The 22,712-nt window shown below is 40.7% G+C and overlaps 1 protein-coding gene across 1 annotated transcript; it reads right to left on the reverse strand.

Annotated features, from left to right (window-relative positions):
• Nucleotides 1-3,165: 3,165 nt before the first annotated feature.
• Nucleotides 3,166-18,435, reverse strand: LOC311062677 (transforming growth factor beta-3 proprotein-like). Its single transcript, XM_084081882.1, has 7 exons — nucleotides 17,572-18,435; nucleotides 10,772-10,935; nucleotides 7,763-7,892; nucleotides 7,395-7,502; nucleotides 6,469-6,637; nucleotides 5,587-5,740; nucleotides 3,166-4,971 (listed from the first exon to the last, which is right to left on the reverse strand). The coding sequence occupies exons 1-7, from the start codon at nucleotides 17,915-17,917 to the stop codon at nucleotides 4,813-4,815; spliced, it is 1,230 nt and encodes a 409-aa protein (XP_083938008.1). The 5' UTR covers nucleotides 17,918-18,435; the 3' UTR covers nucleotides 3,166-4,812.
• Between the last annotated feature and the right edge of the window lie 4,277 nt (nucleotides 18,436-22,712).

The raw sequence follows: 22,712 nt of genomic DNA on the forward strand, positions 1-22,712 counted from the left end.
GCACGCACGCACGCACGCACGCGCACGCGCGCGCGCGCACACACACACACACACACACACACACACACACACACACACACACACACACACACACACACACACACACACACACACACACACACACACACACACACACACACACACACACACACACACACACACACACACACACACACACACACACACACACACACACACACACACAGCCTATTACTGGAATGCTTTCACAGAAACACACACTGTGCTGTAATATAATGCTGCAGTTTGATCCAGACCTCCCATTCATTTGTTTAGCCATTAAGGTCTGTGAAGTTGATATGTGTTTACATATCTGTTCACCCCTACACTCTTTTCCAGTGACTATGGACTGTGTGTGTGTGTGTGTGTGTGTGTGTGTGTGTGTGTGTGTGTGTGTGTGTGTGTGTGTGTGTGTGTGTGTGTGTGTGTGTGTGTGTGTGTGTGTGTGTGTGTGTGTGTGTGTGTGTGTGTGTGTGTGTGTGTGTGTGTGTGTGCGCGCGCGCGCGTGCTTCCCATTTCTGAATTACACAACTCTTTCCACCCTGGGGCCTGAGAACTGGTCTGATGTGACCTGATGATTTTATTGTAGCAACAGTCACATTGCATATTGAGCAGATTCTCTCTCTCTCTCTTACACACATGCACACACACTCTCACCCCCCCCCCCTTTCTTTTCTTTCTTTTCTCCCTCAACATCTGTTAATCTGTTCAGGGAATAGCAGTAGACAGAGTTTTCCAAACCTCTGTGCATTTACGTGTCACGCAATTCATCACTGGTGAGTCTTGGAAGAGCACAAGTCAAACCCAGAAATGGACCCTGAGCTATAGACTCAGATTATGGCTTTCTCGTCCAGTAGCCGGGTGTTGGAAATATGTTTGGGGGTTTGATGGAGGGGAGCGGGTCAGCTTCATGCCCCCAAGAGGAGCAAACAACCTTGGTTTATCCATCCACAAACCAGACTCGAGTTTTCCTCCCTGCCATTAATGAAAAACCCTGCTATTCTTATGCTATTCTTCCAGTGGTTCTTGTCCTCATGGATGTGGCATGGTGAGGTTCCCTGCAGTTGAGTCAGTCAGACTCTTGTACTTTGCAGATCCTGTGTGATGTCTACACTACAGTATTGTAGTCTTGGAAGGCCTATAGACCTCACCTGAGATGTACTGTGTTCATATTATGTGCATGTAGGCATATGTCCTGAATGCTCTCTTCGTCCCAGTCTGTGCATTTTGAAGTTGGTTCAGTGTCTAGCCATCCTAAGAGCTGAAGACCTCTTGACAGGAAACATACAGTATACTATACTGTACAAGTTTCCCATTCTTCGGGACTACAAGTTATTAATTAATACTGTTTAGAGCCTTGTCATGGCATCATTTTGGGTTCAGCAAAGTGTCATAATCTTGTAGCCACTTGATTTAGTTGTGTGAAGTAAAAGGGCTGCCATGCCCAGTGCACAGCTGCTTTTTACTGGTGATGTGTGTTTGTTAGTACAGGTCAGAGCTGTCTGCAAAGCCATTAAATGCCTCCCCTTGTTTTCAGACCTTGTCATCATGCCTACTGGCCTTTTGTGTTTCCATCATAGTGGCTCTCGGATTGATTTTGACAGGGAACAAAAGCGAGCAGTGAGCACATAGATAAAGGACATTCTCTCTGACTACTTGTCAGTGCGTATTAGCCCACATTAGCCTCCCCCCCCCCACACACACACACCGACACCATCGGCTACGCTAATGCTCATGTTTTGTCAAAGCTAGGGACCAATTATGCCATCAGTAAGTCTTTCTCTCAGGTTTACATTAGACTGAGCTACAAGCCATTTTGTGACAAACAAAAACATAAGGAGAACTCCACACCTTGTTATGCACCAAAAAATGATAGTAATTGCCTGTTCTGGGAAAGCTGTTAAGGAGCAATTCCTGAGAAAGCGAAGCCAAGTTTGAATTTATTACTCTGAAAGCAAATGGCCTTTGCATATGCCTAGTAGAAACAGGTGGGCCCAGTGAGTGGGAAGTAAGTAAAATTATTTTAGTATGGAACCAAAACATAATGGAAAAATGGTCTTTAAAGATGGCCGATGAGAAGCTGAGGCTGTTAGTGGGGTCAATTCATCATTTCTAAATTTGCAGTCAAATCCTTAGAGCCAACAATTTGGTCATTTCATAAACAAAAGGTAGTTTGATTTTTCATGTGTTGTTGATGATTAGAATCGTTTTTTAACAATACATTTTTGCAATGATAGTGACAGTGACATAGTCATTGCCTTAGTGAAATCTTTAATATTCAGACTTTATTGCAGCAACTGTTACCTTGTAGTGTGTTCCTCATATCCCTTTCCTACTTAAACCCTATTTACTTACAGTAGTTGACCTGCAATTTTTGCAGAATGTTTGCCCCAGAATGGGGACGCTAGGGCTCATGTGGTTAGCAGAGGATGAAATGGTATTAGGGCTTTAAAATTATTCTGCTGATATGGAGGAGGAAACAAACATAAACTCTAATGCAGCTGCTATCATGTTGTGACATTTTCCCTTGACCCCATTTTATTTCATGTTCCATCAGCATATAAAAAAAGAGACCAAAACAAATGGAAAAAGAGTAGTTATGTGAACACAAATGCCAGAATCCTGCCTGCACCTGGAATTCTGTGTCACCTGGCAGGAGTGAAGCATAATGGGTTGAAAGTAGAAAAGTAGTTGAAAGTAGAGCTCAACCGATGCCAGATTTGTGGGTCCGATGCTGATCCCGATTTTGGAGAGTCCTAACCCACTGATTACCAATGTTTTGACCGATATTTTGTTTTAAAGTGCAAAATCAATTTGACTCATTTTTTTTTCTCCAAAAATAGAAAATGCGAAAAAAAAGGCAGATCTACAAGCTCACAACACTACAAGCTGTGAGCTTGTAGATCTGGTGTTTTAGATATTTTTTTAAAACACCTCACACCTTCACCTATAATGACAAGCCCAAAATAGGGAGACCAGGTTGAAAGCGGTTAAAAATCATGACACATCGGCTGCCTATAACGGTGTCGTAAAAATTGTCCAATAATAGCCGATATATAGCTATGATGAAAAAACATGTACACTTTAGATTTACAGCATCCTTTTTTTGTTCTTGCTGCAAATCTCTGGCAAAAGATTGATTCCAGGAAAATACTGTGTCAAGTAGATCAGGTCAAACTGAGTTGAAAGCACCCTTACCGTCACAAGAAAATCCATGTGATAATACTCATGGTTTAATATATATAAAAAAGTGTTTCCACCACGAATATCAGAGTTACACATGTTAATTTTTACTCAGTCAGTGAAACAATCTATAAGACACAAGTTGCATAAGGGAGCAAATCTGCTATTAATGTACAAGAAAGCTCATTAAAAAAAAGACATTGCATAACAGTTATTTTCCAGCATATTATTTGATGTCCCAAAAATAATTTGAACCTGTCAGGGATGAAAACTTCCAGTGAATGGCAGCGTGCTCATGGCTAGTTTCCATCACAGTTCTTCCCTTCCATACAGGTCTCTTCTTCCATTCATTCTCATAGACACAACCAAAAAAAAAGGTCACTGGTGCAGCCTCAGCCAAAAAAAAGAAAAGCTTGGCTCAACTTCTTTGCTCGTTCACTTTCCATTGCAAATCCAGCAGGCATTCTCACAGCCCCCTCTTTGCCTGACCACAGCTATGGCTTTGGATGTAGCAGCAAGTCTGTCCTTTCTCCTTTTGTTTTTGAAGATAATGCCCATAATGTTTGAAGGGAAGGGAACCTAAGGCTGTTCAAGGTAAAAAATAAAAATAATAACAAATCCTGTCTAAAACAGAACGTGGACCATTTTAGAAAGTTCAATCCAATCTAGCCATTTGAGTATTCATTAATAAATTCCAAATCTGGAAACAAGAAAGCTGTGTATTGATCTCATCAAGGGACATACTGTAGGTGGTACAGTAGCTCCTCAACTGACAGGCTATTGAGGATTACATATTGGGGAATCATTGTTTGAGCTACTGTGTCACACCCAAAAAAGCTTTGTGTAATGGTACTTTTAATAGATCTGCTCCAGAAAATATAGCCATTTCCTTGACAAATCATCCTTGGTTTTGTAAAAAGTGTCTTCAAATCGGCACTGGCCTCTGTCTCTTCTTGACATCATGGATACTGCAGCCACCACGGCTCTCTGGTGTCTAGCTTTGAGAGACTTGTATACAGTATATTCACAGATCAAGACAGACGTATCCAAAACTACAGGTATAATATGATTTTTGTTTTTAAGGTGGCCTTTACCGTAAAACAACAACAACAACAACACTACTTAGAATTTCTAACACTGAATGGAAAAATATTAAACCTGAAAAAATTAAATAGGACCCACAGTTACAAACACAATATACATCCTTAACAAGAATTAGGGTCCTTGAGAGTGGTGTTCAAATCGAGGCTGTACAGTGCGGCCACAAAGTCCATTTGAGCGCAATAAAAGGGATTGGCAGGTGCTCATCTCTGCTAAGAGTTCAAAACCAACAGCCATGTCAGTGGGCTCAGTCATTAGAGTTATTAGAGGTCATTCTATGTACTCCACCAACTTAACCGCATAAACCCTCTATTCTTAGTAAAACGGACCTGAGTTGCAACTGTACTCAGTTTCTTTCTGTCGACACAAAATCTCTTCGCCAAAAATAGCCGATCTACAAGCTCACAACGTGTCGCGCTGCGACACGTTGTGAGCTTGTAGATCTGCAATTTTTTGGCTAACGTTCCCCCCCAAAATATCGATGCTGGGGTTCAAGTGGTTACGGTCTTCTCAGCTGCACTTGCAAGACTTGACCATCATGTTGGACAGCTGCTCTACTTTGGGGGTGCGTCCGGAGTAGTAGAGGATAGTTAGGGGTTCCAGGTCCTGGGGGACACAGCAAGGCGAGGCGGACGCCTCAGGATTCAGAGTGTTGTACAGGCTCAGCAGCTGTGGGAGAACAGAGCAGCCAAACGGAAACTGAAATCTCTTAACAGCACAACGGTCATAATTTTATGCATGTACAACGCCAAATGTACATCATTTACAGTAGCCGATAACTGCACTTTCAGTAACAATTCACGAGGAGCGTTTAGCAAAAATAAAGGAGGTGAAGAGCATATTGAGATTTACTTTTATTTACATTTTTTTATTGAAAATGTTCTTATTGAAAATTATCATTTTATGCAGTCTGTGAATTTTCTGGCGGCAGCTAAAGTAAATATTACTGGCCAAATTTTCTCCTCTAACATTAACATATTGAAGGTACAATAAGTGATTACTGTTGTTGTTGCTAAAATAAGCGTTAAATAGCTCTATATTCTGATTGTAATCATAGTGTTTGTTCAGTAACAGGAGTCTCCCCGTCTCGCGACGCATTGTGAGCTGGTAGATCGGGTATTTTAACTATTTTTACATAATGATAGGCCCAAAATAGAAATTGATTATTCATGGATTATTTCATTAAAAGATTGTTTATCATTTTTTTTTTTTATCGATTAAATTGTTCAGTTGGATTAACTGTTTCACCCCTAGCTTGGTGTTATGCATCAGGGTGCTTCCTACCGTGCTGTGTGTGGTGTCGGAGCTCCTCAGGTAAGGGCAGGGCCCAGAGCAGTAGTTGGCAAAGTAACCCTTAGGCTCATGGATCCACTTCCAGTCTAGGTCACGACGGAAATCAATGTAGAGCTGGCGGACACAGCAGTTCTCCTCCACGTTTCTGACAACAACAATCCACCACATCATTGAAACCTTTTCTCAGAGAACAATGGAGACTTTTTTCATTTTACATTGGGGTACAACAGTCAAACTAATCAATTATAATAAAGAAGTTGCTAATTTAATAAACTAATCAATTAATAGTCATAGTCATTATAGGCTATACGTTTAAAAACAAAATTATTTGTGGAAACACCGATGTGACACGTTGTGAGCTGTAGATCCGCTATTTTCAATAAACTTGGCTCAAACACTGTTCAGGGGTCTGCCATGACAATGGTCACGCCAGGGACCATAAGTGGCCCCAGGGGTCACGTCAACGGCCCCTGGGGGCCACAGGCACACTGTTGCTTCAATCCCCCCCCAACATGCCACAACCACTATTGCTCCAATCCCCACCAAACGTGCCACAACCACTGTTCAGGGGTCGGCCGTGAGAATAGTCACACCAGGGGCCACGTCATGGGGCACCCGGGGGCCACAGGCACACTGTTGCTCCAATCCACACCAAACTTGGCACAAGCTCAAATAGTCACACCAAAAAAAATACACTTCAAATGGCCATAACTTGGTGAGCATTGCTCTGATTGGCGCAATAGGACTGGATAGGAAGGCTGCGTAGCGGCCTCAAAATCGAGTTCTTTATAATTGCTTAAATCGATTAGTCCGATCAACTGTCGCACCCCTAATTACAACGTGTCATTTAATTACAATTTGTATATGCCTTACGAGAAACAGTAATTGGTGTCTAGCGCCCTCTTGCGTCGGCGTGTGCTGTGCGTGTCCAGGCGGTGCGGGGGTATCATCATGAGGATGAGATGAGGAAGATACTGGTCCTTTTGCTTCTTCAGACGACCCAGATCCCAGCGGCTCTGCTCTTCGTACTCCCCCTCCACCCCTGGACACATACAGTACAAAGACATGTTGAGAGTCAGACTGTACTGAAATGTGTAAGGGTAAAGAGTGATTTATACAGTACCACCGTTTCTCAACGTCTGGTCCAGGGCCCACTAATGGTCCAAATGGACTCTTACGGGTCTGTAACCCTGAGAGTGTACAAATGGAACCCTTTGGGACCCCAATCTACAATCTAAAATTCTCTGTGTTAATTTAACTCTGAGAGTGTACAAATGGAACCAGGCCCAGAACCTCCCCGGGCCCGACGTTGAGAACCAGTGATACTCACAACTTACAAGCTTGTACATCTACTATTTAGGGTGCGTGCCACGGCATGCAACAAAGTACATATCAGACATGAGTGTAAGGGCAAGGGTGTAGTATACACCCTCAGAGTTACGAATGGTTACAGGTGAACAGATATCAAGTTTCTTGTACTTACTTGCTGCCATTTGTTTAAAATCTTGCCACAGACTTGTGTGAATATTCTGCATACTGTATAGTAAAACTGAATTTAGTAATGAGATTTAACTACTTAAGCCCTATTTTAAACGTATTCTGTAAAATTGATGAAAATAACAACCTGTAATGACAGGCCCAAAATAGCGACGCCAAGTTTAAAGTGGTTAAAGTCCCGTGAGGAGGTAAGGTGCTCAAGTTTAAATTTTTCCTCCATATTATTCCATGGCCATGGGTCTTGATAGAACACACTCACGATACTGCTAGTAATTAATTATTTGACAAATGTAAGATCTCACCTTTGAACTTGACATCTAGCACCTCATTCATATTGTCAATGATGTCACCATTTGGGTTGAAAGTGTGGCAGGGACAGTGCACACTGATTTCCAAACCCAAATTAGTCCCTGATAGGAATGAATGAGAGAAAACAATAAAGAAGGTCAGGATTCTCAATTACAAAATGCTTTGCTCAAAGAACCTTAAGATACAGGATGACACCACTTTTCTCTGCCCTCTAATATAAAAACTTGATGAAATTAAGTGAGACTTATGTTTTCCTTAATGAATAAAAGGTACATTTAACATATCACTAATAATACTACTATATTGCATGGGGCTACAGTATTTGGGGGATTATTATAAAATGGGGTGATTTCAAGTCTACCTCTATTCACCAGCCACTCGCGTACTGTCTCTGTCACATCAAAGGAGACCCATTCTGGAGTTCCTCTGGTCAACACGTTCTTGGCTCCAATGTAGCGTTGTTTTGCAATATGTTCATTTGGCCTCACAATCTGCAAAGTAATAATATACTGTCACTCTGAAATAAATAAACAAAACACTCTAATTTGTAAGTCATTCCTGTTGTCATACGTACCAACCAGATCCCTTAGATCATCAGACAAGATCATCATCACTAAACCCAGAATAAACTCTAAATCAGGTTATGGTGCTTTCAGTCACTATGGTCCCACTCTGTGGAATTCTATACCAGCTGATCTGAGGTCTGCTACAACAGCGTCTTCTTTTAAAAGCAAACTAAAAACCTATTTATTTTCACAAGCTTTCAGCTAGGTTTGAAGTGTGTAGTTAACTTACTTTTTTATTGTACTGTCACTTTATTTTAATTCTTATGTGTTAATCTTATGTAATTATATGCCTTTTGTGTCATCGTTGACCGTTGCATTGTTTTTGTATTTAACACATTACCTGCCAAACACGGTTATACTCGTGAATCAAAATATACCCCTTTATCTGCCAGCCACGGTTTTAACCGTTGATGGGTCTTTCCATTGATTTACTGTATATTACACTGTTGCGCAGCTTGTACGTTAATATTGGACCTGTAGATGAAGGGGTTAACCGAAAATCAGTCAGCTGATCACAAACAGCTGTTTGCCCAAATGTTTTAAGCACATGTCGTATGAAATGTGCTATAAATAAATGTGACTTGACATAATGATCATTTGAAAACATGAACAAAACTATACCAAATAATTGATGTTACTGGACACTCTATAGCAATGATCATTATGGGAATATAGAGCTTTTTGACTCTTATTTAAAAAACGATATACTGTACCACTTTAACAACTTAAACCCTTTCTTGTGGACCAACGTCCCCTAGGGGTCTATACATGGTCAATTCCTTTTTTCACTCTACATCAAATCTCTTAGCCAACAAGCTCAGAATGCAACGCGTTCCGAGCTTATATAGATTTGGTAGGTTCGCCTATTATGACATGCCCAAAATAGGGACGCTAAGGTTCGGGTGGTTAAGATAAGCGCTCAGAAATGGCGTATCCTATACATTTCCAACTCATGCACAAAGATGCTAAAGTAAAGAGCTTCATCAAGTGGAACGACAAGAACCACCTTCAGCTCAACGTACATAAACCCAAGGAGCTGGTGGTGGATAACTGGCGGAGCAGGAAAGGGACACCAACATCCATGGGGATGAGTTGGAGATGCTGTAAACCTACACGTTTCTGGGACTACACATTAACAACAGACTGGACTGACAACTCTGAGGCCTTCTACACCAGTGGTTGTCAATGTGTCAATATTGTTAATATAGCATAAAAATGAGTTGAACCACTTGCTGAACTTTATTTTATTTAACAACAGCCTGTACTAAGAGTCACCAGGTTGAAAGTGGTTCAGGACAACCAGGACACCTAACTGCCGATAACCGAAGTCATCAAAAGCATAAAATATTGGCCGATATACAGTATCAGCCAGGCTGATCTATCGGTCTGACTCCAATGCACAGTAGTTTACCATATGTCTGGACTGATACTACTGTTGTACAGAGCTGGCTGTGAGATCATTTTACTCTGTAGGTGAGAAGCTTTTGTATAAATACAAAAGGCATTCCCCTTCAATGAAGCAAGCATATTGAAGGTGAACCCAACCAACCAAAGTGGTTTGATAAAGGAGGGTACACAGGTAGTGTAATGCTGTATGTCAGTGGTTCTCAAAGTGGGGTCCTGGGACCCCGAGGGTCCATGAGGGGGTTCTAGGGGTTCCCCAGCAAAATGTGTTTAATATAGTATCAAAACCACTTTAACCCTATATACACATAGGCTGTTTTGAAAATAGCCAATCTACAAGCAATGCGTTGACGCATTGTAAGCTTGTAGATCAGCTATTTTCAAGAAAATAATATTTTTTAAATCGTGTATGGAGGTCCTAGGCACAACATATTTTCATATGGGGGTCCACAGCCAAATACATTTTAATTTGGGGGTCCGTGACACAAAAACAAAACTGCTTGAGAACCACTGCTGTATGTGCTCTGGTTTGTGATATTGTACTCTGCCCTGGCTGATGCTGCAATAATGGCACTCCTGTTAGGGATCTAAAAACATTCTGCAGAACTGACAAGCTTTTTGGCTCTGGGTCTGACAGCTACAGTACAGTACCAACGCCTCCAACCGCCATCTGGTTGTCATTGGCACATTCACTCCTTATGCTCCTAGCAGTCCACAATTTAGCTTTACATTAGTGCTCCTACTGTACCTACAGATTAAATGCTAGTTTATACTTCATCACACAACCTTCACCCTCGACAGAAATGTGTTGTCAACCGATTTGCTTGGGAAGAATGACGAAATGATGACGAAAATGTCAGTCAACGCCTTTTTCAGTTGAAAATGTGTTTTTATATGAAGCACAAATTAACCCTATGCCTCATTGAACAATTGAGTGATGTTATGATTTTGGGCTTGTAGATCTGCTATGTTTGCTATTTCTGACACTTAAAAGGAAAAACGCATACAGTGTATGAGTTGTTTTATATTTTTATATATATATATATATATATATATATATATATATATATATATATATATATATATATATATTTATATATTTATTTTCCGCCCAAAATAGGAATACCAGTTTTTTTTTTTGTTAGCCTAACTTAGCATGACAAGACCACACAGCCACTCTGGACACAGCCATCCAAATGCCAGCTGTAAAGCACTGCACCCCGGTGAAACACCTACTTTTTATGGTGTCCGTGACATGTCCCACCCTAGCGACCTGTTTTTACAGGAAACATGTGATATTTAGAATCAAATATTATATCATTGCTAGCTGTGTCATGGGGTCTTTAAGCTAGATATCAGTGGACTTGGTAGAAGGACAAGGAAACGGTACCTTTACACACCTGGTAGAGCTCAATCCGCTGTTCGTTCCTCTTGGCAACCGAGTTTGGAACCCTCAGAGCACGGAACTCTGCCCTGAATAGGTTGGTGGAATTCCTCTCCATGGCAGAAACATTGAAGCGGAAGACTTTTGAGGTTATACCTTTAGGACAATACGACAGGTCATCTGCAAAAGAGAGGATAAAAACACATATTTATTTCACAACTATTTTTGCTATTTTTGTATTTAAAAAAAAGGAAAAAACATTTTTTACACTAGGGATGCCAGGTTTAACATACATTTCTTATTAATTAAATTGTTACATTTGCACTCTTATTGAATTGTACAAAAAAGGTATTCCAGTCAGGTGCGTAAGCCAAACCAAAAAAAACAAGTATACAAAAGGAATGCCCGTACATCAACATAACAAAGGAAAAGTCCACAGAGGTTTGGCTGATGCAAAAATATTATTCTTTAATGATCCAATCCATAAAATGAAAAGAAATTTAACAATATTAAAAAAGTGCTACCCAAAAGTGTGTACCAGTGTGGGACCAGAAACATGTTTCGTAAAAAAAGAAATACAAATATTAAATATATCAGAGAGTATATAATTCTGTCTGACCAGAAGCAGGGATAAAACATATGACCACCAACGATAAAAATGAATGACCAGAGGGAAGGATATTAAAAGCAGAGGCATGTATCCCATCCCCCCTCAGCAAATCGAACCCCATGGTCAACAGTTTGCTGCAGCCACACAGAGAACCATTAATACTGTGGCGTACACTGAGAGCGCTTTCTTCAATGGATCGTATACACATCGCAGTTAGCATGGAATGTGGTGATGTTATCAGTTTAGGTCAGAGGGCTATTTTCTCTTCTTGAATAAAGTATGGGGGTGGGGGCGAGGGGGGCAAAAACATGTTCTAAGTGAAATAGCATCCCCTTTCAGCTCAAAATGATTTCACCTCCCTGGTATCTGCATATCAAAAATCCCACTGTCCTTGGACCCAGTGACCACTTTCCAGACCCCATCAAAACGCCCTCTGACCATGATGACTTTGCCACAGCCCCCTAACCTCAATCCTTCACTGGTATATGCCAGATATGCGTACCATTCTATAAAAGGAAACCTTTCAAAGTTTCAAGGAGTTCAGCCTCGCAATACAGCAATTTGCCTCTCTTCCTGTAGCTTTCTGCTTCATTTGCACCTGTCAAGGCATTGTAGCTGGTTCATAGCATTGCCATAGATTTCCCAAAGATCAACAGTTTACTTAGCACCTTTTCAGCAGAGCTGTCAAGAGTGAACGCTTGTTTGCTGACATTAACTGAGGACAAGTGGGTGATGTCATTGGACTAAGGTAAAAAATGTCGCCCACAAAGCCAGCATTCTGTAACCGTTTTACTAAGAGGGCCAACACGATGGCAGCATCTTCATAAAGAGCTTTTCACACAGGGAGTGACACTACGCCCCCATACAGGGTCACACTGCACTCCTCATCTGAATGCATGTGTTTATACGCGTCGCAACATAATTCAACTCGATGCGTGTGGGTGTGTGCATGAGACGAGCACGAATGCAACAATTTCACAGGATCGCATCCACTTGTCGCTACGCCTGTCAGATACCTGGACACTCTGCTCTCATTGAAGAGTGTGTGAAGAGCCCTTAATGCCTCACAACGCATTAAAGGATCTACACCATGAATTTAAAAAATAATAATATCTAAAATCATATTGTTTATGTCCCTCAAACGTTTTTCAAAAGGTTTGAGCCTAAATCAAGCCTCAGATATACTCATTCCAACTAACTTCTCTCTGGCTTATAAAGCACTTTCACCTGCAATACCACATTGTCCTGTTTGGCACGGGGCGCTATTGAGCCAGTTTGTATGCATGTTATCTCCTGGTTCTGTGTGGAAAAAGTAAAAATAAATAAATAAGAAAAAGTAAAAAATGTTTTGGTTGGAACTGAAAAACGGGAGGTATTGTACCCTGACGTGACGTCACGTCAGGATGCAAATCAGTTTGGCCTGTTTTGAGACCAATTTACAGAAAACCCCAGAATTGCTGTGAAAGCCTGTTCAAACTGTGGTATTTTTGGAGATAGAAGAGATGTAGGGGGAGACCAATAACACACAAAAAAGAAGACAAAGTTAAAATTCATGGTGTAGTCCCTTTAAAACCTAAGGCCGATTCTACAAATGCCTGTACAAGCTATTCTGCTATATCTGCTATTTTTAAATAGCCAACGCTAAAATCTTAAATGATACAGATGCTCTCTCGGCTTTAATGGGCTTATTTATGCTCCACTGTATGACAGTGTACAATAAGGATAACATACATGACATTTCGCATCCACAACGCGGTGTGAGTTCTAGATCTGTTATTTTAGTAATTATTCAGAGTAATCTTTTTTTTTTTTGTGAGGGTTTTCAATGCTATGTTACCATTTCACAGATGTTATTTATTTTTTAATCTACAAATAGACAGTAAAAACCCTACTGCATGTTAAATATAGATGAACAAATGCTATGACCCCGGGCCCTCTTGACTTTGTTTACATTGTGATTTATTCAGATGAACTTTTGAGGTCATAAATTGTGTTAATGGTTGTAAAAGTAGAACAAAACAGGCCTGCATCTTGAGTTATGATGGTATAAGAAAGTTCTAAAAAGCGTATATGTCATCTAAAAGTAAAACTATTTGAAAAGATTTATTTATCTACTGGAAAACAAAAATCATAATTCAGATGGAACCCTGTGTTCAAAAGTTATAGATTTATATAGATCATTACAGATCACTGCAACTTTGGAAAGACAGCAGCTTTTATGTTCACTTCTTTTCAGCTAAGGTAACAACGTTAGTCCAAAAAGGATCCAACATAGTAAACTTAAATGAACCTCCCCTTTTGCAATGCATGCATGCAAAACCGATTAGTCAGTCTTAATGTGTGGGATATGCATTTACATACACAGTGTATGTGGATTTACAGATGCTTGGGTTAGGGTTAGACATTCACGTAAACCCCTGTATGTCCAAAAACTGCTGCTTTTCTGGAAATGTAATGGAATAAATGTGTTCCAATGTATCCAACGTAGATATTATTTTGTCAAACGTTGCTTGCTAATATTTTTCATTGGTTAAATCTATCTAATTATAAATGCTATCTATAAATGCAGGAAATGTGTAGCTGTGTTTCCCCAGCATATTTCGAGAACCGCCCTAGTACCGATCAACATCAAACTTGATGTGTGTATCACCGCGGACCCGAGGGAGTGCAGTGCCAAGTGGGAAGTCGGTCGGATCAGCAGTTGTTCAGAAATATCTAGAAATCCCTATATCTCCTTTCTGTTTATCTGTCTGTGTGTCCCTTTTATCCCATATATGGAGATCCCAAATGTCATCATTATGACATCACAGTACTACTGACATCATAGACTGGCCTCCAAGTACTCCAATGGGTATTGCGTAACCGGAGGGGCACACGTTCCCAACGGGCATAGGCCTAGTATTTATAAAACCAAAGACAGGCTTAATCACTTTCAACCTGGCATCCCTATTTTGGGCATAGGCAAAATGTTAAACATTTAAAAAAGATATAAAAAATAGCAGATAACAAGCTCACAACGTCTCACATCGTGATGCATTGTGAGCTTGTAGATTGTTTTTGCTGCTTTTGCATGACACTGTCATGCGACGAAGTACAAAATAGGGCATTTGATCATTTTAATTTAATACAGTACGTGCAGAGTTATCAGATAGATAGTTTTCTACCCAACAATGACGATATACAGTATGTGATCATAATTTAAAGATGGATCATAAGGAGACAATAAATAACAGCTGGCAGGCTTTACATGCACGTTTAACAGGTTAAAGCAGCACACTCATCCTTCCTGTCTCTGCTTGAAGCCAGTACAGTAGATGTTTGGATTCCCATGCAGGAGACCCGGGTTTGAATCCAGGTGATTACACAAGAATGTTATGAGAATCACGTTCAAATAAACTGCGAATGGGGATTCAACTTCATTGGCCCACATTACAATACAGAATCAATTCCAAAGCGCTCTAAGTGGTCTAGCACCTGAATACATCTCTGACCTGCTCACTGCTTATAAACCAGAGGTTCTCAAACTTTTCTGGATCAGGGCCCTCTTGAAAATCTTGAAGGTGTTCGTGGCCCACCCATCTGACCACTCAGCTGTTGTGTTAAGTGGTCAGATGGGTGGGCCATGCATGTGCATTTTCAGAGCTTGTTTATTTTAACGATCAATCAATTGATTGGATCAATTTTTTTTTTATATGTTATATAAAATCTTTGTGTTTTCAAATTAGCTGGGGGCACACTTGCATACCCTCGCGGCCCCGGCCCACAGGTTGAGAACCACTACTATAAACCAATCAGACCTCAGCGATCATCATGCACTGGCCTCCTAACTGTACCTAGAATACAAGATAATTCTGCTGCAGGTGCATTTAGTCATACTCTCTGGAACCAACTGCCCTGTGATGACCTGTGATCTGTTACAACTGTTTTCTCTTTTAGAAACAGGCTCAAGACCTTCCTATTTGAAAACGCCTTTGGTTAGTTAGTGCAGTTGTTCCCAAACCTTTTAGTTGGAGACCCAAAAGAGAAATTTGATGTCTCCCCCGGGCCCCAAACTAGTGAGAATAGCCGATCAGCAAGCTTGTAGTTCTGCTATTTTCACTACATATTAAAAGGTTTTTTTTAATTCATGGAATTTCTTAAGATTATTTTTTTCTTTTCCTGAAATTCCCTTCTTAAATTCTTTTTAATTTCTGAAAATGTACTATTTTTGCAACTTTTTGAAAATCTTTTGAAATAATAATAAAAACATTTTTGTTTTGGTCGGTACCCAAACATGGGACCCTACCCACTGTTTGGGAAACAGTGAGTTAGTGTGTGTTCATTTCTTTCACTGACAGAAAAGGAGCTCCATTCAAGGCTGTAAAGCCAGGGATCCTAACCAGCACCCCATCTCCAGCCAATTACTCTATGTTGCTTTTTGTCAAAATCACTTTATGGGACTCAAAACAGAACACTGGTATGAGAGAATATAGGTCTTTTGAGAAACACCTGTTGATTTCAAAGAGACAGTGATGCAATGGCCTTGGCTCTGACTCAAAAAGCACTCTTCCATTTTGTAAACACATGCGCGTGTGTGTGTGTTGCGTGCATGCACACACAAACAGAATGAATCCTATTCTTCTCAGGTAACATGACCACATCTCATATGAATTTGAAGTCCTGACATGGGTTGTAGAGGTTGCTTAGATTCAAATACAAATTGAAAAATACTAGACAAAATTGCAAGGTTTGTCATCAAGACATGTATTCATGTGTATTAATAAGAGTGGCATTGGATCAGTAATCAAGGCAATGTGGTATCCCTGAATTTCAGCTCGAATGACGGATGAAGTTGTTGCCTGTTAATGCTCCAAGTGAATCTGTTTATCATGTATTTTCCACTGAAAAGAAATTCATTCACTAAAGCAGGTTGTGCACCTTTGGTACCAAAGGCATACAGTATATTGACACTATCCCATGATACCATTCCAATGGATAAAGTATACTTTGTAGTATGACCGTGTTGCTCATCGAAAACACAGATTTTCTACTGAGATTTTTTCTTTCTTTTTTTTTGTTGAAATTGTGAGTGACGTGGTCATACGGCGAAGTATGAAATAGTCTTAACTTTTCCTTGTCCTGCCACTGTTAACTTTTCCTATCCCTTCTTCTCTTAAAGGCATCCCCATCTGCCCGGGGCAGATGTCCCTCTCATTTGGGTCTGACTGGAACGGAAATGGCAACATCTGGGGAGAGGGACAGGGCCCATGGAGGAAAGAGGAGGAGAACAGTGGCTGGAGGAGGAGGAGGAGAAAGACTTTCCTGGAACTCTAGTGCGGGATTAAAACAGGTTGGTTGAGCGGTCCAGCATAGAGCTCATCAGATACGCCGACTGAAGTCAACAGAAAAACTTTTAGCATACACAGCAAAATGAATGTTAATTGAACTCTGGGATTGTACAAATGGAACCCAATGGACTCACAACAATGGTCAGCTGCTCAGCTCAGTGCCAATATTAGATTACTTAATTCAGTAATCAACGTTTAATAAGAGGTGGTTTACATATTTTCTTCTTAAATTTCCACTGACCAAAAGACGACTGGCAACCGACCAGAGTTAAAGTTCAGCGTAACTGCATTAAGGAGCTTTGGAGATTGGCTCTTATGCAATCAGATAATTGGCACGCGCACAGGCGCACGCATTCTCCATTCTGACTGCTCGCGTGCGTAATTACGCAGCGCACTAATACTACTGTGACAGTAGGCTATAGTAGACTCATTACACCTGACATTAGCACAATAATTGAAGTTAACAGTGCGATCCGGAACATATTTAAATGAATATTATAGATTAGAAGATACATATTTTCCTTTTTTTGATGGTAGCATTATGGTTGGAACTTGGAGGTGGTCTCCCCTATTCCACTGAGACATGTAGACCCTGGTTTATCAGAGAGGACTTGGTTGTTTGACAAGTAGCCTAGTACAGTGGTTCCAAAACTTTTTAGCTCAAGACCCAAAAGACAATGTAGACGTTCGCCCGGAACCCAAACTAGTGAAAATAGCAGATCTACAAGCTCACAACGAGATTCGCAGTTGAAACCATTGTACGATTTTAAAAGTTAAAGTTTGCAGCGAATCACTTTTTTTTCCAATAACCACAAAAAAAAGACAGTAGAATGAATAACCACAAAAAAACACACACACATTAGAATGAATAAAACTTACTGTCTTCTGAGGGGTAAACCATGCTGAACTTGTAGATCTCCTTGGCATAGTACTCTGTCTCGGTGTTGTCCTGCCCACAGCTCTGCTGTCTGTCCCTGCCCAGCGCCTCCAGCAGCTCCCTGGTGCTGTTGTACAGGGCTTGGATCTGGTAGGGGATCTGGTTCGGTCCGAGGGAGTGAGGCGGACTGGTCAGTCGAAGCTTGCTCAGGATCTGGCCTCGTATCGCCTCGACCCTCTTTCTCTTCACATGGTCGATGTCCACGGTGGCACAGGTGGACAGAGAGAAGCTCAGAGTGGCCAGGTTGAGGAGCAGGAGGACACACAGGAACGCTTTACCCAGATGCATCTTAATGCTCTCTGCATTTGGTTTGGTCAAAAAGTTGACGGAGAGACTAGAGCAGGTTGTCCAGGACAGCGTGGATTTTGCCTCGAAACGATCGATGCTCTAGTCTGGTTTGTTGTTGAACTATACTCTTTAACTTCCTTTGGAGCCAATTATAAGAAGTTTTCCCACTTAATTCGCTCTTTCGTGGCAATTAATCCTTTCCTTTGTTATCGGGGGAAATCCCAGAATATATTCGCCCATTAGACATTATTCAACGACAAAACTCCACCATATCAAATGTGTCAGACACAATATCCATTCGGAATGTGATGATGTGCGCCTACAGAGAGTTCTCTCTCGCATTCCCGTAAGATCTCCTCAGCCCGGTGCATGTACTGATCACCTCACAGCTTGGCATATTTGTTGTTGTTTTTTTCTTTTCCTTTTCTTTCTCATTAACGAATAATGTCACTTTCTCTTGACACGCGCACTTGAAGTACCTAGGCTAGACCTCTGCCTGTCAACTAAACGGAGCATGGACTCGGTGTCAGTGTGCGCAGTCTGAACGGCCCCACGTGTGTTTTTATAGCACCAGTTCTGACGTTTGATGGAGGAGGGACCATCAAGGCATCCCGACCCAGAACCACCACAACCTTATCGTGATCTGTGATGCGACGCATGCTAAAGGCATCCAGATCCAGCAGCGCATTAAATAACATCACAGGCACAGCAGTAACACGGGCAGAAGAATTTGGGCTACTGTTTTTATTATCCGAACCGATTCCGACCGCCACACGAATTCCATGAGTAAGCATTCAACTGGAAAGTTTACGACATAGTGTCCTGTGGGTAACCAAAAGACTCGCCCCAAAACACACTCGCCCCCATTTATTTTCGCGGACCGCTCGCCCCCAGAGGTTCTTCTATTCCTGTATTTGTTTTACTGAGGATAAGGTTAGAAATACATTTAGGGTTAGGCATAGTTTTACTGAGGTTAGGTTTAGACGTGTAGGCATTGGTTGTTTATTGAGGTTACGTTTAGGAATACCATGTTGTGGCGACCGTTCCGAGGTCACCGGATTTGCCCCGGGGCGACTGTATTTTGGGACGAGTGTTCTGTGCTGTTATTCACGGCAGTGTTTTTTTTTTGTTTTTTTGGGGGGGGGGGTCTTTTTTTCTTTTCTTTTTTTTTAAGTGTATGGTAAAATGGTCAACGTATGACTTTGTTGGGGTTAGTCCATTTACTGTACAGCATAAGGAAATACTTTGCGTATTACTGTGAGGCCCAGTTTAGCTATAACAGCAGGTAGTACGCCCTCTAGTGGCGTGTTGCACTCCTTACATGTCTACCAAGCACAAAGTTGAAGCTTCTTTTAGTCTTGTAGAATAAGGAACTTCAGACCTTTAATTATTGGTCATATTCTTCCCAAGGGTGGAAGAATAAGGAAGAGCAACTGTTGAAATGTATGGAATTCAAATTCAGGATTAACAATGGTTACACTGTGAGTGTTATACAAGTTCCTATCGGGGTGTGATGCAACTTGACTGGATGTAGGATTGGTATCTAAAAACAACAACTATTGAATATTGTTATGGCACAAAACACTATAGCCTATGGGAAGCAGGCATTCCATCAAATTGACTGACACCCAAGGTTGTACAGGTTTTGTGCGCAAATAAACACTGTTACATAATATGTAGAACTAACTGTTGATGCAAGTGATTGGTCTGTTTATTATACTGCACCCACACAGCCATTTGAAATAAGATGGACCTTGTCATTAGAAGCTGATCTCATGTGAAAATCCTAGCAAACTTCAAATCCTGGCCCCGGTTTTGTATTAGCTTTAAAATCAACCAAGCTTCTTTCTCTCTGCAAAGGCAGTTTTCCCGTGACCTCTGCGACCCCCAGTCTACATAAAGTACATTTCTCTTGCATTCTGACTACAAGTTTATTTTGAGGTCCTCAAGTTATTTTATCTTTCTAGGATATTTTTTTTTCCTAAACACTTTTTTATCTCTATTCATAGAATGTGTCCACTGGCTGGTTATATTTCTCAGACCTCATTTAGGTCAAAGCTCACATAACTATTGGAGGCACGAGACCTAAACATAGGGTATGGTATTTCACTCACTGTGTTTCTGTTCCTCACTGGCATGCATAGCTAAAAAGCATTCATAAAATGTCCAAATAAGGCAAATATTCATATGCTGTTAAATCATGTATCCATGCAGGTGCATTTATAAAATAGTAGTGTTTCAAAAGCTGTTTTCTTCGCCGTGTACTATATAATATAAGAAACCGCAAAATTGAATTGTAAAAAAAAAAGAGCATGTTCATTTTAACAGAAACTAAATAAATATAGATTTAGATTAAATATAAAATAATATTTCCCTTTTCTAAAACTATCAAAGTGATCACAGCAGTGATACATTAATAGTAAAGATAACACATACTGTATACATTGTACTGTATTTTTATCTACAGTATGTTATGCTCTACACGTCTGTCTTTTTCATAAAAACAGTTCCTCCTCTTATTTCCTGCATTTACTGTAAGTCAGACATTATCTGGGAAAGGCGAGACCGGATTGATTTTTCAACATCAAAGCACCTTATCTGCACAACGTTCAGCTTGAACGCAGTACTTTTGATGTCATTGATTCTCTATTGGGTGCTTTACCCATGTCAAAGACACATCTGTTTAATTATAGCTATGAAAATGTCTGCATCAAATCCCAGTGGATTCCCAGTGGAAAAGACCGGTAGTGGAGAAAGTAGCTCCCTGTTACTAATAGACTGTGTTAATTTATCCATTTGTAACTATCAGGGTTAAATTATATTTCAATGAGTGGAAAGATCATTCCCCCATGTGTTTGATGACTGTCATCGACCCATCTTGAGAAATCTGTATCATTTGCGTTCCCGTTTTGGTAACGGGCAAAGTGGCTTATTTTTTTCATTTTATTCATTATTTTCTAATTGTTTCCTTTAATGTTGCTCCAAGCTCTCACTGGAATGTCTTCATTCATAAGACTGGCCTGCATTGCACTGAGTGATCTCAGCCCAAAAGGAACCCAAAATGGGTCTTTGGGCTATTTGTAGAACCCAAGAATGAGCAGGGAATGACATGTCTTCATAGCCCAGTGGAACTATTTTTGGGACATACACACCGATCCCTGGCATCCCTCAACCATTTTTCCCACACTCTCTGTGGCACACTTTGCTACACTGTAGAATCCTCAGTGTTAATTTAACTCTAAGATGGTCGATTGGGTTACATTTGTACATTCAGAGTTACAAATTAACACTCAGGATTTTACTGTGTGTATGCACCAGAGAGTGTACAACTAGGACTCATATTTGGCTCCATCGGTTGGAGTTAAATGAACACTAAGGATTTTACTGTGTACATTGCATTTACATATAGTTTTAAAAGTCCCAGTTGAGAGGAAGAGCCTGAAAAACGTGTGACAGCAACATCAAAGTCTGATTCGTTTGAATCACGGTGAATTTGTAAGCATTGTGTCTTTGTGTGAGTGTGCAGGGCTTCACGGTGTGATCTTTGTCCCAGAGGACATTTTTTAACACAAAAAATCCCCTTTCCTGCTTTTACCACAAACACTATGATGCAACATTTTTATGTATTTGTAGCAGACAAATTGCCTCCTATAGAAGAAGAATAGTGAGGCATACATAGTACTTGTATTACAAAAGATGCTATGAGTATTAATCCTGATTTATACTTTCACGTCAGCTTGTAGATTTGTCTATTTTCGGCATGGGACACAGATGTACAGTACGACAGTGTATAAATTAGGCATTACTTGTGTTAACCTTGTATTGCTGTCTCAACCTTTGCCCTACTATTGCAATGTGAGCAGTTCTCCTTTAAGCCAGTAGATGACGCTGCGTAACAAAACAACATCCTGTGTCCTTTTGAGAACCCTGCACTATGGCACAGAGACACATTAATAAATAGCCTTCCAGAGGATTATGTTATGAAAATAGTAAAGTAATGCCCATGGAAAGTGTCCGCCATTGAAGAGACTAAGGTAATGAGTGAAATGCTCTCACATATATATACACAATGGTGTATATATATCTGTGTGTGTGTGTGTGTGTGTGTGTGTGTGTGTGTGTGTGTGTGTGTGTGTGTGTGTGTGTGTGTATATATATATATATATATATATATATATATATATATATATATATATATATATATGTGTGTACACTGTATACAGTATATATTCATTTATTTATACTCACAGCCTGGCTTCTCAGTCATTCTATTTGTGTCTGAATATGAGAAGCATCAGTGGATGTCCTAACAGACAGCCGATAACGGAAAAGTGTGTGTGTGTGTGTGTGTGTGTGTGTGTGTGTGTGTGTGTGTGTGTGTGTGTGTGTGTGTGTGTGTGTGTGTGTGTGTGTGTGTGTGTGTGTGTGTGTGTGTGTGTGTGTGTGTGTGTGTGTGCGTGCGTGCGTGCGTGCGTGCGTGCGTGCGTGTGTGTGTGTGCGCCGTGTGTGTGTCTCTCGAGGTCATAGAACCCCTGTCTGGTGCACAGAGATGATGTCACCACACTCTCTACTACTCCAAGTTGTCTGGGGGATTCCTAGACAATATTCCAGTCATTATCATCAAAGTTCACTTTTACTCCAAGCAAACCTACAGTACCAATGATGACCTCACTGCTGCTGCTTCAGGTTTTAGTGAGTCATTCCACGGCACTCTCTCCGTCTAGCGGCGCACACGACAATGGAATGCAGCTACAGGCTGGAGGACAAGGATGAAAACAAAAACACATGCTGCTGC

Source organism: Gymnoscopelus microlampas (assembly GCF_963454915.1).
Source record: "Gymnoscopelus microlampas genome assembly, chromosome: 16".
Lineage (NCBI taxonomy): Eukaryota > Metazoa > Chordata > Actinopteri > Myctophiformes > Myctophidae > Gymnoscopelus > Gymnoscopelus microlampas.